The sequence below is a fragment of the Idiotropiscis lumnitzeri genome, chromosome 7, assembly GCF_059441095.1.
Source record: "Idiotropiscis lumnitzeri isolate Australia: NSW breed Sydney's pygmy pipehorse chromosome 7, RoL_Ilum_1.0, whole genome shotgun sequence".
NCBI classification, from domain to species: domain Eukaryota; kingdom Metazoa; phylum Chordata; class Actinopteri; order Syngnathiformes; family Syngnathidae; genus Idiotropiscis; species Idiotropiscis lumnitzeri.
The window spans coordinates 14,523,283-14,544,042 of record NC_142397.1 but is presented as its reverse complement, the minus strand read 5'-3'; the positions used below and the strand labels follow the sequence as shown (position 1 = coordinate 14,544,042).

The window sequence follows — 20,760 nt, the reverse complement described above, 5'->3', positions numbered from 1 at the left end:
TTTGTTTTTCCCCGTACTGCTCCTCTGTTTGGCTCTCATTAGATTCTACAGTTGATCATAAGGTGGTAGGCGGTCTATGCATATGATACACACAGGACTTTGTTACTATGTGATACATTTCCTCAGGTGCGTGCAGTCCAGACGCAGCTGTCCGTATGTCAAGCTGAACTTGGCAGGCTGAGCAAAACTCAAGCATCTGGTCAAGAGGAGTGGAGATCCAAAATGGACGACCTACACTCTGAACTCAATCAAGCCAATGCACAAAAGGTGAGAGTGTGAATCCTCCATTGCCTGGCAATTAGATTCTGAATCAATTTATGATTCAAGATCTTGAATGCATTATGAATTAAATGTTATGTTAAACTGTTACATGTTGATGTTGTATTAGCGTGGTACGTGTTAATTTGCATATACGTGTGAGTTAGGCTGATGTGATATGCCTTAATGTGTCCATTGCTACTCAGTTGCTATGGTCCTTTTATGCTCTGGTCTTTTATGATGTCAGATAGGCTTGATTCCTTGAGTATTTAAGAGCAAGTTATTCAGAGACACATCGTCAGTACGTCAAGCTTTCTTCTTGTCAGGATGTCAGCCATTTTCCATGTGTTCTGTTAGAGTATGTAAATAGTTTGTGTATTTCTAATCATGTTTTTATGCACTATTTGTATCAGTAATAATTGCACACACACACACACACAGACAGACACATCATTGCTTCAGCACACATGCGCACAACTGCCACACCCACACGCTTGTTTAAGTTTCACTTTCCTCAAGTTTCGTTTTCCTCTGAATAAAAAGTCCAAGAGGTTGGGCGGAAAAGTTAGTGAGAGTGCGGGAGATTGAACTGGCAAGACGTCTACTTCACCTCCTAGCTTCTCCTCCCATCCCGATGGAAAAAAGACAAAACCTTCCCTGGTTATTCCTCTGGTTCTATGCATTTAATTCAGTCTAAGAAGGCGTCAGGACCCTTTCAAACCTGACAGTTCTGAATCCAGGCCGGCTTGTTATTACTTGGAATTTTGTATATAAAGACTTTAACGTCGCCACCTCCGTCTCCTGTCTGCTTTTGGGTCCAAACCCCACTCCTCACGTGACATTGGCAAAATGGTAGGTATAATAATTCTCAATATTACAGATTTCATTTTAATATTTTCATCCTCTTATTAGTACATTTATATTCTTGTGCACATACATTTTGGCAACAATCAGTCACGCTTAAGCACGATAGACAAGAAAACCAGTCCAACCAGTTTACGTCAGTAGTGATTATGTAAATGGGTCAGAAATCCAACATGCAAGTATTTATTATTGTTTTGATACTTAATCGGCTTAAAGGTTTTCACAAAATCAGTTACTGTTGATTTGTATTTTTAATGTTCATACAGTAGCAGAAGTTTGTTTACTGCTTAATAGAATGAAGTCAAATTTAATTGTCTGTTGCTTAAAAAACACTAGTCGCATAGTACTTTTTAAATCGCAATTGCCTTATTTAGTGAATAAATGTAAAAATTGTATTCGTTTCCAAAATCATTCAGCCTTAATCACAGTTGCAGTTGTAAACTGAGGTAACATTACCCCAATTTACAAACGCGCGTCCTTCATGGTTGTTCCTAAAGTATGCTAATGCAGTAGAATAGTCAAAATTCCAGACTATTTGTTTCAAGAACACATCTAGGCCATGAATATAAAACTATCGTATTCAATTAATAACTATAAATGAGGTGGTCACTGGAAATGAAGAAAATAGGTTCTGTGACCCACTTTAAATCTTCCAACAACCGCTCAGTTGAGGATCACGGATTTAGTTGACAACTTTGATGTAAATGTTTTGTTTTATTACAGGAGCTCCAGACTGAACAAATTGAGATCCTCCAGGTGTTAGAATAATATTATGAGGTTATTATACATTTGCCGTGATGCAGCTTATTTTAATATGAAGTGCATATAACATGTTGCAGTTTAATAGAGTGAACTATGCTTGAGTGTTTACAGTGTGAGTGTGGCAGGGCGGTGGCACTTCTGAAGAAGTGCCGATGAAGTAAACACCGTGATGAGCCCTGATAGGAAGGAGTTGGCCCCAAAGTCTGACGCAAACAACATCGTGCTGGGTCCTGATAGAAGATGTTGACGTCAAAGTCAGCTGCAGTCAGCTGCGACCCATGGCGACACGCCAATGATAAACCGGACTAAACCAGCCTTTGAGAAGACGAACTGTACCACCCTTGAGTGTAATCTAATTTCTTGAAGTGTAATCTGATTTCCCGATGTTATAAAAGGGAATGTGTGAAAAGCATCGGGGAACAGGGGGGGAGATAAAGTTGTCAAATAAACTTTGTTCACCTTTCTGTCTCCACTTGAGCTGTCTGTCTCTCCTTTTAGCTTACGAACACTATATGTCAAATTGGCGAACCTGACACCAGGGGAAGATTTCATGTTTAGAAGATGAAATTAGAGCAGCCACAAAGCATGATGTTGGCGAAAATATGGGGCCTGTAATTGAGGTAAATCAAGTATTGTATCATGTCAGGTTATTCATATTTAATTTGTGGTCAGTTAAGAATTCAGCCTGAGGCGAGAAATTGGAAACTCAAAGAAAAGCTTAAGTGTGTGCGTGTGTGCTAAAGCAATAATGTGAGTGTCTGTGTGTGTGGGGGGGGGGGGGGGTGTGTGTGTGCGCAATTGTCACTGATACAAATAGTGTATAAAAACATGATTAGAAATACACAAAATGATTACATAACGTTACATGAAGTTATTGTGATCTTCATCTTATCTTACAGCAAGAAATCACCCAACTGAAAGAACTCCTGGAGCCACAAAACCTGCACATTGAAGATATTGTTCGAGCCAAGGATTGCGTTGCTAAAGAGCTGCAAAAGGAAATTGCTGAGCAGAGAGCAGCACTTCAGAAAGAGATTGATCATCTTCGATTTCAACTTGAGCAAGCGGAGCAGCAGAAAGCTCTGCAGATTGGTGAACTACAGAAGCATGCTGCTTTACAGCAAGAATTGAACACCCTCCGAGAAACTAGTAGAGAGAAGGAGTACCTTCTTAATCAGACCAAAGAAAAAGTGAAAAATCTGAAGCTCTCCCTGGAAATAATAGAGCGGCAGGTGAACGCCACTGGTATGGAGCTCAAATTGCTTCAAGTGGAATTGGAAAAGGCTCAACAGAAGGAAAAAAACACCCATTTGGAGTCTCAGGTTGGTTTTGTATGACATTCATTGTTCTGTGTCGTTTGTTGTGCAAGTTTAAGGCTGAACACTTAATTTGGACGGCTCCACAGTCGTGTGGCGCCTTCTAGAGGGAGCGGGGGAAAAGAATGACACTGGCTGAGCGCACCACACCTTCAGTGTAATGTGTCCCTGTGACAATTAGGTCGCCGCGCAATTTCAATGTGGTGGAAAAAGAATGTCATTTTTTGATTCCTTAAAGCAGCAGTGAAAGCTCTTGATCACACTCTGACGTGGTTCTCTGCCACGTAATCAATTTGTTGTGACTAATATGAATTCACTTTGCCCTGGTTCCTGCAGTAACCCAGGCTCATGAAGTCATTTTTTGCAGTCACTGTTTGCTCAAATGACTCATAATAATTTGGTAGTGCGTTAAGATGCTTTGTCGATACAATCTTTAGTGTATCTTCACAAGTTCCAACATACAAAACCCATTCCATGGCCATGACGATACTGTTGTTTTAAAGATTACCAAGGCTTGTTGGACCTTTCTCTGCCACATAAATTACATCCCTGAGTGGCACTGGGCCTCAACTTTTGTTTTTTTACGTCACATCATTGTTCTGTAAAAATAAAACTAAGTTCAATTCATGCAACCAACTCAGTGTCCTTCTGGGTACTTCAACCAACCATGTTCTAATTCTGTTACTCTATTCATTTTTTTCCACTTGCAAATCTGACTATGGCACCTTTCTCACTTGCCCTATCATTTGGAATTGATTTATTATAAGCAATCCTACATGCACCAGTGTCACATAAAAAAGGGTAGTAATTGGTGAACCATTTACCAATACGGTTATTCCAGCTCAGTTATTTAATCAAAGACCAATATCTCTTGTAAATTTAGGGGGACCTCTTCATCTGGAAACTCTCATGGCAATCTCCTGCTATATGGCCTTCTTTACCTCAACGCCAACAGCCTGATGTATTTCGCCTGTTTGCTCCTCTTCTTCCTCCTCTCTGTCGTCTGTTCTCTCTCTTGAGTCTGCATGTAAAGCATTCTTCAACTGCTATTGAAATGGCCCATTTACATTGCCATTTTCCTGTAGCCCGCTATGATTTTTAAACGCAGCTGCCATTCTGACTTTGTATTGCTCAAAAGTGTCATCATCCTTTTGTTTCGCTCTTCCCATTTTTCTTTTTGGGTGTTTTTCTTTGTCTTTCCTTATCTTAAGATAAGATAAGATTCCCTTTATTAGTCCCACAATGGGGAAATTCGAGATTCGAACCCAGGCCTCCTGGGGAGACTGGGACTGAACGCGGCGCCTTAGACCACTCGGCCATCCTGACTCATCTTTCTAAACCAGTGTAGGCGTCTGGATTCAATCTTTTCATAGAGCGCGCACAGGCTATTTTTCTATCTCTTTTCTTTGAGCCTATCCTGTTCTAAAAGTTAGTTTATTTTGTTTTCAAATTGGAATAAATGTCCTTTCCCCTGTATTGATTTCTTTTTGTAAATTTTTTAATTATTTTCCTCAATAAGATCTTATCACTCCTAAGTAGCCTTTCGTTGGTTACTAATCATTGATTCAATTTTCTCATTACTTCATCAATCCTTTAGCACAATTCCAACCACTTTTATCACTCCCCCTGACATTTAGACACTCAGACATATACACGGGCCCACAAAACGACACACACAGTTCTCAACACTGAACAACTACAAACAACCATAACATGTTAGTAACTTTTTATTAGTGTTTGCTTGCTCTTATTGGCACCAACTGAGGCACAACATCGATATACCCACCAAGACATCGTGGACATAGGATATCAATGCGAAATAACCATCACAGAGGAATTTTGCTATGATTGCAAAATTCCGGACGAACTGGCGAGGCCGCCCGGCTCACCGTGGCTTGTCATCGGGACCGGGAGGCGGCGCAAGCGACGCAGAGAGAGGAAGCAGAAGCGGAGCTGCAGGTCCGGTGTCTTGCAACGGCTGCGACGGCAGCCCCATAGGCAACCACTGCCGAGTCTGTACCTCACCAACACCAGATCCGTGGTCCACAAAATCGACGACCTGGGATTACAAATCCTGGGAAACCGCTATGTGCGAGACAGGAGTGTGATCGTCGTCACGGAATCCTGGCTGCACGCAGACGTCCCCGACGCTAGCATCCAGCTGGCCGGGCGCTCGCTACATCGCGCGGATCGGACGAGGGACACCGGTAAGAGAAGGGGCGGGGGGCTCTGTGTTTACGTGCATGAGAACTGGTGCGGCGATAGCACGATCGTCGAGAAACACTCTTCCCCCGACATCGAGTCCATGTCCGTCAAATGCCGGTCTTATTTCCTCCCGAGGGAGCCCGACATCGAGTTCATGTCCGTCAAATGCCGGTCTTATTTCCTCCCGAGGGACCTAACGGTAGTGATTGTCACAGCTGTTTACATCCCTCCCGACGCTAGCACTAGCACGGCGCTGTCGCTACTCGCGTGCGTCATCAATAAACATCAGCGGGCCCACCCTGATGGCGTTCACATAGTAGCGGGAGACTTTAATAAGGCCAATCTCAAGACTGTACTCCCAGAGTTTCACCAGCATGTCAAGTGCCCAACGAGGGGAGACAACACTCTTGACCATGTGTACTCGAACATCAAGCACGCATACAGGGCTCTCCCACTCGCCCCCCTCGCCCCGTCAGACCACCTGTCCTTGCAGCTTGCACCTGCGTACACCCCTCTCAGGCGCAGATTCAGGCCCACCACAAAGACTGTGAAAACCTGGCGTGACGACGCCATGAGTGAATTACAGGACTGCTTTCAAGACACAAACTGGGACCTCTTTGATCATCAGGACCTTGATGTCTACACACATTGTGTACTGGACTACATCAAGTTCTGCATGGATACTGTGTCCCTACACAGGACTATACGGACCTTCCCAAATGCGAAGCCCTGGATGTCCAGCAGGGTTCGCGCTCTCCTCAAGGCCCGGGACGCTGCCTTCAGGTCAGGCGACAAAGCCCAGTACAGGGTGGCTCGTGCTGACCTGAGCAAAAGCATCAAGCTAGCCAAGGCAATCTACAAGGGGAGGCTGGAGGCCCACCTTGCCAGTAACAGACCACGGGAGGTGTGGCAGGGTCTAGGAGCATCACCAACTTCCGTGGCAGCAGCACGACCTCTGTAGACCCGAGTGCATCGCTGGCAGAGGAGCTGAACTGCTTCTTCGCTCGCTTTGACTCGCCCCCAACCATCACACCCCCGCACTTCATAGCAGACATTCATAATAAGCATGCAAATATACACAGTATAAACGTATCTAGTGTAAGGAAACACTCCTAATGCCTGTACATTATACAGAGGGGGAAACACTGTAATGATAAAAACTACTGAATGATTGAAGATACTGCAATGATAAAGATATTACAATGATAAAGTACTGTAATGGTGAGAGTGCTGAAATGACAGGAAAGTACTGCAATGATAAAAGTACTGTAATGTTAAAAGTACTGTAATAGTACAAGTACTGCAACGATAGAAAAATACTGCAATGATGAAGGTATTGTAACAGTAAAAGTACCGCAATGATAGGAAATACTGCAATTTTAAAAGTACTGCAATGATAAAAGTACTGTAATAGTGAACATCCTGCAGTGGTGGAAGTACTGTAATAAGAATACTGTAATGGTAAACAAAATACATCGTTGGTCAATATTTAAGTTCACCCTTGGCTGAAAGAACAGTAGTAGTTTATATTGCATCCTAGGACTGCACAATTGCACTAATGCCCTCCCGTTTGTAGGCCTGACCCAATGATCTTGTTAAAAAGTCTGACAGCAGTCGGCAGGAAGGAGCGGCGAAATCTCTCTTTGGTACAGCGAGGGTGTAAAAGTCTGTCACTGAAGGAGCTGTACAGTGTTCTCAGAGTGTCATTGAGTGGGTGGGCTGGTTTTTCCAGCATTGATGACAGTTTTGCCGTCATCCTCCTGCCCCCCACTGAGTCCACAGAGTCCAGGGAGCAGCCCAGGACAAAGCTGGCCCTCCTCACTAGTTTGTCCAGTCTCATTTTGTCCCGGCCCGAGATGCCACCTGCCCAGGAGACCACTCCATAGAAGATGACCGGTGAAACCACCGAGTCATAGACGTTCCTGAGGAGTGTTCCCCGAACGCCAAAGGACCTCAGCCTCCTGAGTAGGAAGAGTTTGCTCTGACCCTTCCTATAGAGAGCATCTGTGTTGTCGCTCCAGTCCAGTTTATTGTTCAGATGAACACCCAGGTACTTGTAAGTTGAGACCCTCTCAACGTCTGTTCCCTGGATATTCACTGGTGCAGGTGGAGAGTGCCGACGCTTGCGGAAATCCACCACCAGCTCTTTGGATTTCCCTGCGTTGATTTGGAGGCGGTTCTGCTGACACCAGTCCACAAACCCCTGCGTAACCCCTCTGTACTCCCGATCGTCATCGTCAGTGATGAGGCCGACAATCGCAGAGTCATCAGAGAACTTCTGCAGGTGACAGGTTGTGGAATTGTATTTGTAATCCGAGGTGTAGAGGGTGAACAGGAAGGGAGCCAGCACAGTTCCCTGCGGCGCTCCCGTGCTGCAGAGGAGCACGTCAGACACACAGTCCTGTGTCCTCACGTACTGTGGCCGGTTTGTGAGGTAGTCGTGAATCCATGTGATGAGGTGGTGGGACACTCCCGCCTGCTCCAGCTTGTCTCCCAATAAGGCGGGCTGGATGGTGTTGAAAGCACTTGAGAAATCAAAGAACATGATCCTCACCGTGCCCCCCGCCTTCTCCAGGTGGGAGAGTGAAGTGTGGAGCAGGTAGATGATGGCATCATCCACACTGATGCCAGGCTGGTATGCAAACTGGAGTGGGTCCATTGAGGAGCTGACCAGGGGGCGCAGATGGACGAGGACCAGTCTCTCCAGGGTCTTCATCAGATGAGACGTCAGCGCCACTGGTCTGAAGTTGTTGAGCTCCTTCGGATGGGGTGTCTTTGGAACCGGAACCAGGCAGGATGTTTTCCACAGCTGGGGGACTCTGCCCAGCTTCAAGCTCAGGTTTAACATGTGCTGGACGATTCCGCACAGCTGGTCTGCGCAGGATTTGAGGAGCTGGGAGCTGATCCCATCTGGGCCCGCCGCCTTCCTCGCCTTCATCTTCCTCAGCTGGTTCTTCACCTGAGATGTTGTGAGGAACAAGGCTGAGCAGGCGGAAGTGGTGGTCGTCTGATGAGGCTGGGAACTGGAGCCTGTGGAGAGAGAGAGGGGCGAGAGAGGGGGAGAGAGGGTCTCGTTCGCAGTGGCGGGAGGGGTTGGTGGGGGCTGCATCAGGGAAGCCTGAGCGGGGTTAGGCATTTGATCAAACCTATTGAAAAATAGGTTAAACTCATTTGCCCACTGAAGCCCCCCCCCCTTTCTGGGTCTTACCTGGTTGTCCGTGGCCTGAGATGGTCTTCAGGCCCCTCCAGACATCCCTGGCATTGTTCCGCTGCAGTTGTTCTTCCATCCGCATCCTGTAGGACTTTTTCCCCTCTCGGATCCTCCTTCTCAGCTGACGCTGCACTCTCTTCAGCTCGTCCTTGTCGCCTGAAACAAAAGCCCTCTTTTTCTCCTTCAGGAGACCTTTAATGTCCGGTGTGATCCAGGGTTTGTTGTTGGAGAAACATCTTACAGTCCTGGTGGGAATGGTGTTCTCCATGCAGAAGTTAATATAGTCTGTAACTGTGTCTGTTAAACCATTAGTGTCCTCACCGTGAGCTTCACTGAATACCTCCCACGCAGTTGTGTTGAAACAGTCCTTCAAGGCCTCCTCGGCTTCTCCGGACCATCGCTGAACTGTGCGTGTCACAGCTGGCTGCCTGCGGACGAGAGGTTTGTACACAGGCAGGAGAGCAACCAAGTTGTGGTCAGCTTTGCCCAACGGGGGGAGGGGCAGTGACGTGTACGCCTCCTTGGTGTTGGCATAGAAAAGGTCCAGTATTTTATTGTCTCTGGTGTGGCAGGTTACATATTGTGTAAATGAAGGCAGAGAAGAGGAAGGAGAAGCATAATTGAAGTCACCAGAGATAAGGAACAAGGCATTTGGGTGCTGTGTTTGTAGCCTGCTCACAGCTGCAGTCAGTACATCACAGGCTGTCTCACCGTTAGCAGAGGGTGGCACATACGCCGCCACCGCGATCACGTGACTGAACTCTCGCGGTAAGTAGACCGGACGCATGCTAACAGCTATCATCTCAATGTCCCGACTGCAGAGTTGTTCCTTAACAGTTTTGTGCCCAGGGTTACACCATCTATCATTAACAAACACAGCCAGCCCTCCCCCTTTCCTCTTACCGCTCTCCAGTGTCCTGTCCGCACGTAGTATTTGGAAGCCGTCCAATTCCACGACGGCCTCCGGCGTTAGCTCTGTTAGCCACGAATCCGTGAACACCAGCAAGCTAGCCTCCCGGACAATCCTCTCGTGCCGGGTTAGCGCTGTTAGCTCGTCCATTTTGTTGGGGAGGGATCGAACATTCCCCATGATAACGGACGGGAGGACGGGATGGTATCGTCTCCTCCTTGCCTGCCGTTTAGCCCCCGCACGACATCCCCGTCTCTTCCTCCTCAGCTCGCGGGGGATATCGGGTCTCGCTCCGGGAGCCCACGCGGGGTTAGCACGGAGTGCGAACAGCTGATCTCTTGTGTACACGATCGATCCGTAGCTCAGAGTTTCGTCTCCGGACACGATCGCGCAAAAAACAGCCCCCAACAGCAGTAAAACCACCGCAAGTTGGATGTCCATTGCTGAGATGGGGTAAAGTAAAATAAAAAAGGGTAAAGAGAAAAACACACGAAAAAAGCTCAATAGTGAGCCACGCTGCTGTAAACAGGCAGCCACTCGCGCGGCGCCGGAACCGGAAGTCACATACATACACGCAGCACATTGAGGTGAGCGCATTTTAGATTTATCTCTCTTTTCGGGGGTTTTCTTTGTCTTATCGATGCAGTCCCGTCTGATCTAATCGTCATTCTATATGGCGTTACCTGATAATGTGGAGGTGGGGGTAGGTAACTCAGAATACAAGGGGGCAGTTGCACCCTCCCTTCTTTACCTTCTTCAACCACTTTCTTTGTCATTCTCAATACTGGTCCTGTTTCATCATCCTCCTTTCTATGGAACATTAATTGTTCCTTTCTCTTTTCTACACATTCTCCAGCTTTCTTTTCACATTCCTTTTCTTTTCTTATTGAACTTCCAATCTCTACATTGCAGCGTATCCCTGGGTTTTATTTTACTACCTAATGTCCCCATTTTAGAAAATTTGGACCAGTTTGTCAACACCTAGGGTGTTCTAAAAACTGGTTTCTCATCAGTAGGACAGCAACTCAAATTTCTTGTTTATAACCCTACTGTATTACATGGGATAAAATACCAAATGGTATTTGTAATCCCCAACCACACCATTCGCTCACTTTGCATACAGTTTTTCGCAAACATTCACAAGCAAAATGTACATTGCACTTCCACTGATGTTGTGTGTTTTCTTTCCCGTTCCTTTCTTCAGCTTTCTTTTTTCCGTCAACGCACTTCTCACTGCTTCGAAATTCGCCGGATCTTTCAGACATGGCTTGAAGTCATATTTCTTCACTCTCCAGAAATTGGCAACAATCCGGGTCCTACCCATTCATAAACTTCACATCTGGGTTTGCTTTCAACTCTTTGGCCGCGTTTTGACCCATTTTCCATTGTTGTCTGAAGTCCGCTATCTTTACTCACGCTCACACAATCGCACACGCACGCACACACGCTCTTTCACACTCAATCACCCCCTCCCTTTCTTTAGAGTCTCATTCACCGCACACATACACTTCTCAGTCAAACGAGCTTGTTGGCCAAAGAAATTCAAAATAAAAATAAAAATAATAAAAACCACTGAAAATAATGCCTCACTATTCCCTAAATTTAATGTGAAATTGTGAGTAGACCTTCTCGAGTTTTTTTCCGTAGAGAGGAACGTTTAATTTGCTTGGAAACCCTGTTTCCCTTCTCTAGGCTGTCTTATCTGTTTTCTCTATAATTTGCTCAGTTTCTCAACGCGTTATGGCCCAATTCGCTACCAATTTTATTTTTTCTTTCGACACCGAGGAACACTACTCAATGTGTTCACCGTGCTATCCGTAGGGGAGACCCAGTCTCTCAATGAGTTATGGCCTAATTCGCTACCGATTCTTTTTTTTTTTATATAACTCCTTGGACTAGCACGATGCAGTTTATTTTAACCGTACTGTCTAAACGGTTGAGGCCCGGCCTCTGCGCGCGCTGTCTCACACACCTCTTTCACTCCCCTTCCAATTGTTTTAACATTTTAAAAATTTAAAATGGTGGTACAAAATAATTTGAAAAACAATACCTGGTTTCCTCTGGATCAGCCTTGTCCGATAGGGAACCGACATCCGGGCAGACGGCCGGAGCAGGAGCTCGGAGGCCCGCTTTCTCAAATGGTGAAGCGCTGACGTCAGATTCGGTGGCCCCCGAAATATCCAGCGACGAGCGTCTGTCCGGGTGTGGCTCCCGGGTGATCGGCACCAAATAAATGTCAGGTTTAAAATGCCCTGACGCCTTTTTTAGACTGAATTAACTTATTAAAGGTGGCAGAAAACCAGAGCAAACCAGTTACAGTTTTGTTTTTGACCGTTCGCGAAGGGGAGAGGGAGCCAGGCGGGAACAAGCGTCTTGCCAGTTCAATCCCGCACACTCTCCCTCTGACTTCCTCACAACCCAAGCAGATAATGGGCGTCTGTCTTCCGGGGAGACAGGAAAGCATAAGTAACTAATGATCTGAAATTATAGCAGGCAGGAAGCATCAATCACAGTGGTCAGTTCAGAATTCAGCCTGAGGCGAGGAATTCGAAACTCAAAGAAAAGCTTAAGTGTGTGCGTGTGTGCTAAAGCAATAATGTGAGTGTCTGTGTGTGTGTGCGCAATTGTCACTGATACAAATAGTGTATAAAAACATGATTAGAAATACACAAAATGATTACATAACGTTACATGAAGTTATTGTGATCTTCATCTTTTCTTACAGAAAGAAATCACCCAACTTAAAGAACTCCTGGAGCAACAAAACCTGCACATTGAAGATATTGTTCGAGCCAAGGATTGCGTTGCTAAAGAGCTGCAAAAGGAAATTGCTGAGCAGAGAGCAGCACTTCAGAAAGAGATTGATCATCTTAAATTTCAACTTGAGCAAGCGGAGCAGCAGAAAGCTCTGCAGATTGGTGAACTACAGAAGCATATTGCTGCTTTACAGCAAGAATTGGACACCCTTAGAGAAACTAGTGGAGAGAAGGAGTACCTTCTTAATCAGACCAAAGAAAAAGTGAAAAATCTTATCCATTTGATGAATTAGGTATTACTTTAAACAAAATGGGACAGGCTGTTAATGGTAACCATTTCAACTCGAGGACACACTGCTCAATACATGCATTTCTGTGACCGGCCATTATTTTGTCTGTTTCCACTATTGAGGATGTAATAGCATTCACGGTGCTTAAATTCTATATAGATTCTAATCCCATAAAACCTGTATAGCACTGGAGGCCTACGTTTGGGGGTGGGAGGCAGGGGGGAAGGGCACTGATTTCAGTGGGTGATATAGGGACAGATGTATGTCCCTGATGTGTGTATTATCTTTTTGCCTTCTTTGTACAGAATTTTCTGGCTAATTCTAAAGCTGAAGATGATTGTAGAAAGCCAACAACACTTTGAGGGCTGTTAAACAGTGTTCAAACAAAGCTTTTTTGCTGCCGATTGTAATATGAGTGATTTGTTCGTATTAATTGAAAACTAACCATTGTAGCAGGCCTCGTCTAAGGAGTTCCGAACAGTTAGATGCTCGAAAGGGATCTCGTGCAAGGTTGTGATTAGTTTAGCCAAGCGTTTGAGCTTTTTGCACTGGGTTCTTGCCATTTTACTTTTCAGTTTTTGTTTTGTTTCTCGAATATGAAATACTACCTGAAATATATTTGTAATATCTTCGGCTCGTACAAAAAAATTGTTGACCCTTTTTTTTTGTTTATTAATTCATTAAAACTTTCAACAGCTATTGAGTTTGGAGTTTTCAATGTATTATTAATACATTACAAAATGTCTCTTTTGGATTTTGAAATTTCCAAGGAAATGCGCGCACTGGTTAAATACAGGCCAGTTGTCAATTGCCAAGGCTCATTCCTAACGTCCATTTTAGAGCAGATATGACATGATGCCTGAAGAAAAAATATGCAATGTTCAAAGCAAGTCGAACTATTGGGCAAACGGCCTTGATGCGACAAAAACAATGAAAGCAATTTCAATAAATAATGAATAGAAATATTGATGTTGAACAAGCAGCTTTTTTGTCTTAAAGTGGTATCGCCTTGCACACCAGGGTGGAAAATGAACTTGATCTTCATTCAGAAACTTGTTGCAATGCTACCTGGTTATGCTTTCCATGCTTTCTGTTATGGATTCGTTTATCAAGCTTCAAATATATCACTCACTGTAGCAACATTTTTCAATTAACAGTTTTGTGTTCTACTTGGAGGAAAAAAAAATCCAAATTAGGCCCTTTTTTGCCTTGTTAGTTTCAACAACATTCCCATGAAGATGGAAATCCTGTCGTTTGGGCAACTTACACAAAAACACAGTTTGTGTTCTTGAAGGCCAAGAAAATGCGTGTCGATTACAAAGATCTCACTTTATCTAAATTTGTGATGAGGTTGAATGAATGGTTTAGCCAGGAAGTGGCGGATGTTCCAGTGAAAGTCATCAACAGCTGCAAGGAGCCACTTTGAAACTTCTCAACTGAATTTCTCTATAAAGGCCACGGACCTCTGGTTGGGTCTTGTGATTGCATCTGATATTGAGATAAAGCACAAAAATCAGGCAGTGATAAAGGTTTTTAGGAAGATTTAGTGGTACATTATTTGGGAAAGACATACATAGAACATTTCCCCTGATTAAGTGAACAGTATTAAGTTTTCTTCAACAGTAGCAACTTTGATGAAAAACATGTCACACCGCAGTGTACAGCTGTCAAGTAAAAATAAGAGTTAACCTTATGAAGTACAAGAGAAGCTTTGGGAGAATGGCCTGAAGAGCATGAAAGAAGAGAAGACCATAAGAAAAGAACCGACTAATCATAGCTGACCTATTTTCTGGGTTTGGTCATGTGACGTTTATAAGCAAGCTCCTGAAACTGGGATATTTGTTTCATATACATCACATATCCACATGGAACAATTCATAAACAGTAGAACATTTACAAATGATATTCACGGTGTAGCGCCGATTGCTTGAAGACAGATGGGATAGGCTGCAGCTCGTCCGTAACCCTCGTGATGATAAGCGCTCAGATAATAGATGGATGGATGTCATGAAAAATGCATACACACGGCATAAAACAAACAACGCATTTGAAAATCATGGATATTTTTGTAGAGCTGAAAAACGTGAAAATTGCAAATCCATTGGTGTTTCTGAAAAACGTGAGAATTACAAATATATTTGTGGATCTTAAAAACATGAGAAAATCAAGGATATATTTGTGAAAATGGAAACAAACACGTGGAAATCACTTTTGTATTTGAGAGAATGACTTTGAGACAAATCTCTCCTTCTCCCTCCTACATCTTTTAATAAGGTCTTGTGAAAGGTCAATATCAGGTACGACTTTGAACAGAGTCACTGAAGTGTTTCCTTATTTCGTTTGCCTGGGTTGCCATATCTGTGCCAAGACTCGCTCCTGAGGGGTCACAACACTGAAGTCCATCGTCTTTAATGCACGTAGAGTACATATGACGTGTTTCCTTAACAACAAAAATACATAAAAGTAGTTAGGTAAAAATAAATTAACTTAACATACACCTCAGTGATATATAGGAACAATTCACAAGAATAAACTGTTCAATGATAATAAAATAATAATAAAATACAGATGTGGCGTTAATAGGAACTTGATCTACATTTAGACATTTGGAGATAGGTTACACAAAACATGCTTGCCAATACCGATGATGCATATAGTATGCCTTTCCTCAGCATAGATTAACAAATCAACCTTAAATAAATCACTCAATGTAAACTATTAGTATTGTTCTACCCTGTATAAGTTAACGGAATATGGAATATGGATTTAATATGATTAGTTTTAACCTGTAGGTCTTGTTTGTTTCAATGACATTTCCATGAAGGGTGATGGTGTGTAGATGAGAGAGACTTCGTAGCTTGTCTACCTCTGATAGGGTAAAAATACGGTTGCCATGAAGATACAAAACGCGCAGTTGGGGCAGCTCACACAAAACCTAGAAACACACAGAAGCCCACACTTTGCATATCATATGCTAGAAGAAGCCAGAAAGCATAATTGAATGTAAAAAAATAAAAATAAAAAAAGAGCTCACTTTGTCTACATTTGTGATGTGGTTGAACGAAAGGTCCAGCCAAGCGAGCAGTGATGGTTCAACCAGGAAGTGGCTGACGGTCTTGTGAAGGTCATAGAGGTTTGTAATTTGATTGTTATTCAGACGAAGGGAGCCACTTTGGAACTTTCCAAATGAATTTCTTTTTAAAGGCCTCAACCCTTTGCTTGGTTCTTCTGTCAGTGCATCTGAAATGTAGATAGACACATGATGAACTTAGGGTAGTGTTGAAAGTTTTTGCTTTAACCAGTTTGTTTAAACTTTATCAAGATTTAAATGGACCTTATTGAGAAAAAGTAAAAGAGGACGATAGAGTAACTTTTGGAGATTTTGGTGCTAATCAGGACAAACAAACATAACACAGAATTTTCCTCTACTAAGCATATAGTGCAATATTATAGGCGATCTTAATTATTAATAATAAATAGTAGCAACTAGTGATTAATTGTCACAGACGGTCAACGCCATTCTGTCATTCAAGCACCACGACACATGAATCTCTTAATTCTTCACAATTGTAAACAATGCTTTTTACTTACCATAGGTTTGTTCCTGCTAGGGTGTGTGTGTGTGTGTGTGTACGATTTGTATATATTTTATTCATTAAATCATGTCTGTGGATGGTATCATAGATGTGTGCTTGCTATGTGGGGAAAGTAATAATTTTGATTTATGTTGATTGTAAGAATGATATCTTCTTTACTTAAGGCAGGTTCTTTTAAAGTTTGCTATCAGATGAATTATAAACAAATTATTTTAAAATGCAGATAATATGAATAACTTGGGTCTAAGAATGCTGCATCCATGTGAAAATTGTGCAAAAAAAACTCTGGCCACGCTCCTGGTCACACTGCAACAAACAGCTGTCAAAAAAACTGAAAAGTAAACGTAGTACAGTGCACTATGGAGGAATTTCTTTGAAAAGCTTAAAAATAAAAGGCCACGAGTAAAAGAAATATGACAATTTAATGTGCTACCTGCTAAGTTGCTGATGGCTTTAAATGATAAATCCACTGGAGCGCCATACATCATCATCAGCTATCATCTGTGATAAAAAGTCACAACATGGTGAAGTCACATGCTAGTTTTACCATTTGCCCCCCCCCCCTCCCTCAACCCTGAGGAAAAATGCTCAAGTGTTACTTACGAGCAATGCAGTTGTATTGTTTTTTTGGTTATCATACGATTACACGCAAATTGTATCGTATAGGTAAATAATAATAATAATAAAAAGCTAAGCCTTTCGTCTCACGAGTGTACAGCAATGCGAATTGAGCGCGACGCTGAGCGCAGCAGTCAACAGTCTGTTTCCATAGTAACACGTAGAAGTTCGCCTTCGACCCGACAAAGTCCCCCACGGATTGTGATGCAAAAGGCATGCAAATTGGATTGACTGATCTTTGTACTGCGGCACGGTGGCCGACTGGTTAGCACGACGGCCTCACAGTGAGAGACAGCATCGGGCGTGGGTTCGATCCCGGCTCCGGCCATCCTGTGTGGAGTTTGCATGTTCTCCCCGTGCTTGCGTGGGTTTCCTCCCACATTCCAAAAACATGCATGGCAGGCCGATTGAACACTCTAAATTGCACCTAGGTATGAGTGTGAGTGCGGATGGTTGTTCGTCTCTGTGAGCCCAGCAATTGGCTGGCAACCAGTTCAGCGTGTCCCCCGCCTACTGCCCGAAGATAGCTGGGATAGGCTCCAGCACCCCCCGCGACCCTAGTGAGGAGAAGCGGTACAGATGATGGATGGATGGATGGATGATCTTTGTACTCTCTCTGTCTCTCTCACGATGTATCTATATATATATCTATCTATCTATATATATATCGGACGATGCCACGAAAGACATTCCCCGCCTCACGTTTTTTTCGGCTGGCCTGCCTTTCAAAAACAAGAGCGACGCTCATTCAACTTCCTGCCTTCTATCCAATCATAGTAGTTTATTTTGCGTCGCGTCATTCAGCGAAATATGATTGGTTGGTTTAACGACTATCTGCCTGTTTTGAAAATGTGTAAAACTCCACCAGACCGTTGAACTCACATCAGTGCATGTCGTCAAAGTGTGCAGTCGTCTTTTACGTTGATTTTTACTTTTTTTGGTAAGTCTGCTTTAACAAAAATACTTCCACGCGCTAACAATATCTCCTCTACACGCTTACAACATCTACACTTAGCCAGTATCGTTGAACGGAGATATTTATCATGCTAGCGTAATGTTGACAGAAGACAACCATTTTGTCGTGGACGCGTGTGCGTGTTTATTTCCGAAACAGATAAACAGTTAAAAATATTGCTTCTTCCTCCCGACAGGATCAAAAGGAATGGTCAGCCGAGATGGCACTCGCTAATTTGGGCGTTAAGGCTCTACTTAGCTGGGTAGGTTAACGCCATCGAGATTTTAATATTTAAACTATTAGGCTTTGACCTAACCTCCTCATGCTACCTTTTCAGGTCAACAATATTATTTTGGCCCACCAAGAAATTAACATCGACGAGTTACAAGATGGGGAGTTCCTGCTTCGTGTTGTTTGCCAGCTGTGAGTACATTTGCAGTTATGTTCATTCGGGACATAGCCGCTGTCGTTTACTCTGGTTTTTCTTCCGTTTAATTTCAGGAAAAATGAGCCAAACCCTCCTTTAATTAAAACACCTGGGGAACGTTTTAAAGCCATTGCAAGATTTGTGGACCGTGAGTTTCTGACACACATTTCTGGGCATGTTTTTTTTTCTCTCTCAATGCAAAAGTATTGTTCAGGGGTCCATTTCACAAAGCAGGTTCAACAAACTCTGAGTCTAATCCTGAACTCAGTTATCTACTTTTTGAAATAGAAAAATCAAAGTTTCCGGTTCCAGAACAGATGTTTTGAATCAGTTTATCATCTGAGTGTCTAAACTGGGGGTGAAAATGTATGGGACACGATTTTTACAAATTTTAATATGTATTAAACAATTAAATATCCCTTTCCCAATGAGCTGTTTCTCCAATTGATACACATTATCTTGGATTCGGCTTTACACTTTGAAAATCTTCCGGGCGGGGCCAGCATGACTGTGATCTTGAAGAAGGCGGATATGGAATCATTGAGCCACACCTGACTTTCTGGCATGGAAGCATGCTTGCTTTTCTCCCTTCTGATTCATTTAATTAAACAATAAAAATGGCGTGAGCAATACTTACCGATAGCTGGTCATTTCCATCTTCCAAGTAATTGGGTGGACCCAGTTCATGAAATTGAGTTTTCCGCATCTTTTTTGCAGCCTTTAGTTTTTACCAAATTTGTACTTGTACTCTTTCTTTCATTCATTATCTGAGCCGCTTCTCCTCACGAGGGTCGCGGGCATGCTGTAGCCTATCTCAGCCGTTTCGGGCAGAAGGCGAGGTTCACCCTGGATTGGTTGCCAACCAATCGCAGGGCACACAAAGATGGGAAGTGGAGGGCAGTTTTTTTTTTCACTTACTAGAATTTGAAATATGAATGCGTTTACATGGAGAGTTTGAACACATTTTATAGAATAAGTGCAACACCGCTGCAGTTGCTATATATCTGCTCATTTATGCTAGGAATGGACTTACTATTCATATAATCGGCTTCATTATGTGAGGGAGCCATGATGGGAATGCATGAACCAACCATGCTGGCAATCACAATTGCAGGCAATTAAATTGAATTAATCTGAAAGTATGTTTGTATGGATGAAAATAATTGTAAAATTTTCAGTTGTACCTTCATATTGGAGACTGTATGTTTCAATTTCTATTCTCTTATCTGAAAACGCTTATTTACCTTAATACCTATTTGTTGTATAGGGGATTGCAGATTTAATCCAACCAAAGGCACATCAATATCCTGGGACAACATACGAAATGGAATTAACCTGACTGTGGAAATTGCAAAGGTACATGTGGGGAATGTTTGTTTGCATCCTGTTGTATGTGATGTTGTTATTATTGCTGTCTTACATCGTGTTTTGTTTGCGCTGTTTTAAAACTCAACAATGACATGCTTCTATTGTGCAGTATTGTGAATCTTCTGGGCAAAACACAAGGTAATGGGGAATGTCTGACCTGCTCTTTTTATTCACAGGTGCTTTTGTTGCTGGTTTACCATGACATGATGAATGAACGTAGCACCCTTGATACTTTGGACACTGGAGTGGAGGTAAGCAAGCAGAATTATTTTTGTTAAAACACTGGGAATATGATGTGTTAATGTGTTTTTCTTCTCATTCCTTCTGTACCAAAATAATCATATTTACATTCTTGTTTGTTAGAGGGAGATTGCAAATCTAACGGTTTCTTTTGTGATGGAGAGCAATGGCAGTGTTTATCTGAGTAATGGCCTTGATGCCTACTTGGCAAAGCAATGTGAGTCTCGCATCCATTTCTGCATTTCTTTGGCATTTGACTTGTGCTTTCAGACGTTGGACGCACTTTGCAGCTGATTTAGATGTTTGTCTTCATCTTTCAGATTTGCCAGTGCCGCATGAAATATTGGGGCGAACGGCGAGCAGCTCTACTTCCAGTGTGTCAACATTCTCTTCACTCTCAGATGATGACTCCCCTGTGTTCCATTGCACAAAGAAAATCTCGTTTGTGGATATGCATACTGTGGCATCATCTTCTGTCAGGTATCACTATCACTGACTTTTATAAATATTTATTTATTGCTGGTGTTGTGCCCAAACCTATGGTGACATAATTGGTGAATTCAATATTTTTTTCCACCTACAAATGTGTACTTTTTGGTCAGTCCCCATGTGGGTCTCTTAATTTAGACAGCTCCCACTGGTCAACAGCACATTTTCATTGGAGGTGAAAATATTTTTGGTGCCGATCTTAAAAAAATTCCTCGTGTTACAAGTTCTGAAACCGCTGTTACCACCACTCCTACTAATGTTAAAGAACAGAATTAGCCGGTAGTTAGCTGCATTTCTCTAAAGTCTGCTTTTCTACTAGTACTGACTTCTTTTGGCTGCTTGGAGTGATGTTGCGTTAAATGAGCCTGGGTGTTTGTTGTGTTTCCAAAGCATCTCAAATAGACAAGAGTTGGACCAAAATATTTAATTATGCAAAAAAATAGCCGGACTCTGAACCTGCGATGGATGTTGGTTTACTGTCCAGTGTGTCTTTTG

General features: G+C 43.1%; 4 protein-coding genes across 12 annotated transcripts in view; 2 read left to right on the top strand and 2 right to left on the bottom strand.

Moving 5' to 3' along the window:
- Positions 1–20,760, top strand: part of LOC148333685 (uncharacterized) — a 42,600-nt gene that overhangs the window by 7,725 nt on the left and 14,115 nt on the right. Inside the window, exons 1-8 of one of the 7 annotated variants that reach the window (XM_088301504.1) lie at positions 17,614–17,726; positions 17,938–18,003; positions 18,079–18,164; positions 18,243–18,316; positions 19,436–19,524; positions 19,713–19,787; positions 19,900–19,993; positions 20,097–20,256. The exons of 5 other annotated variants lie outside the window; for them this stretch is intronic. In XM_088301504.1, coding sequence (XP_088157630.1) covers positions 17,962–18,003; positions 18,079–18,164; positions 18,243–18,316; positions 19,436–19,524; positions 19,713–19,787; positions 19,900–19,993; positions 20,097–20,256 — 620 coding nt within the window. In that variant the 5' untranslated portion in view covers positions 17,614–17,726; positions 17,938–17,961. Of the gene's footprint in view, positions 1–17,613; positions 17,727–17,937; positions 18,004–18,078; positions 18,165–18,242; positions 18,317–19,435; positions 19,525–19,712; positions 19,788–19,899; positions 19,994–20,096; positions 20,257–20,760 lie in introns of those variants that run through there. One more of the 7 variants, XM_088301503.1, reaches the window with a different exon arrangement.
- Positions 280–13,271, top strand: LOC148333687 (uncharacterized). 2 transcript variants are annotated; one of them, XM_088301509.1, is made up of 4 exons: positions 280–2,231; positions 2,383–2,504; positions 2,784–3,206; positions 12,252–13,271. In XM_088301509.1, the coding sequence occupies exons 2-4, from the start codon at positions 2,487–2,489 to the stop codon at positions 12,573–12,575; spliced, it is 765 nt and encodes a 254-aa protein (XP_088157635.1). In that variant the 5' UTR covers positions 280–2,231; positions 2,383–2,486; the 3' UTR covers positions 12,576–13,271. The 2 variants fall into 2 exon arrangements, with proteins under 2 accessions (XP_088157635.1, XP_088157636.1); XM_088301510.1 differs by lacking the exon at positions 2,383–2,504 and having other exon boundaries at positions 280–1,110.
- Positions 5,100–10,078, bottom strand: LOC148333688 (uncharacterized). Of its 2 annotated transcripts, XM_088301508.1 has the most exons (3): positions 8,938–10,078; positions 8,614–8,772; positions 5,100–8,435 (listed from the first exon to the last, which is right to left on the bottom strand). In XM_088301508.1, the coding sequence occupies exons 1-3, from the start codon at positions 9,965–9,967 to the stop codon at positions 6,961–6,963; spliced, it is 2,664 nt and encodes an 887-aa protein (XP_088157634.1). In that variant the 5' UTR covers positions 9,968–10,078; the 3' UTR covers positions 5,100–6,960. The 2 variants fall into 2 exon arrangements, with proteins under 2 accessions (XP_088157634.1, XP_088157632.1); XM_088301506.1 differs by having other exon boundaries at positions 8,614–10,078.
- Positions 14,139–17,497, bottom strand: lrrc51 (leucine rich repeat containing 51). Its single transcript, XM_088301511.1, is given in 6 exon segments — positions 14,139–14,924; positions 14,926–15,012; positions 15,359–15,507; positions 15,607–15,812; positions 16,602–16,669; positions 17,070–17,497. Coding segments are annotated over 5 exon segments (537 nt in total). The 5' UTR covers positions 16,660–16,669; positions 17,070–17,497; the 3' UTR covers positions 14,139–14,887.

Excerpts from the sequence above, each read along its gene's own strand:
- LOC148333688 (XM_088301506.1), bottom strand. The coding sequence starts at position 9,967 with ATGGACATCCAACTTGCGGTGGTTTTACTGCTGTTGGGGGCTGTTTTT. Across the intron at positions 8,436-8,613 it reads CTCAGGCCACGGACAACCAG|GCTCCAGTTCCCAGCCTCAT; the intron begins GTAAGACCCAGA and ends CTCTCTCCACAG.
- LOC148333687 (XM_088301509.1), top strand. Across the intron at positions 3,207-12,251 it reads ACACCCATTTGGAGTCTCAG|AAAGAAATCACCCAACTTAA; the intron begins GTTGGTTTTGTA and ends CTTTTCTTACAG.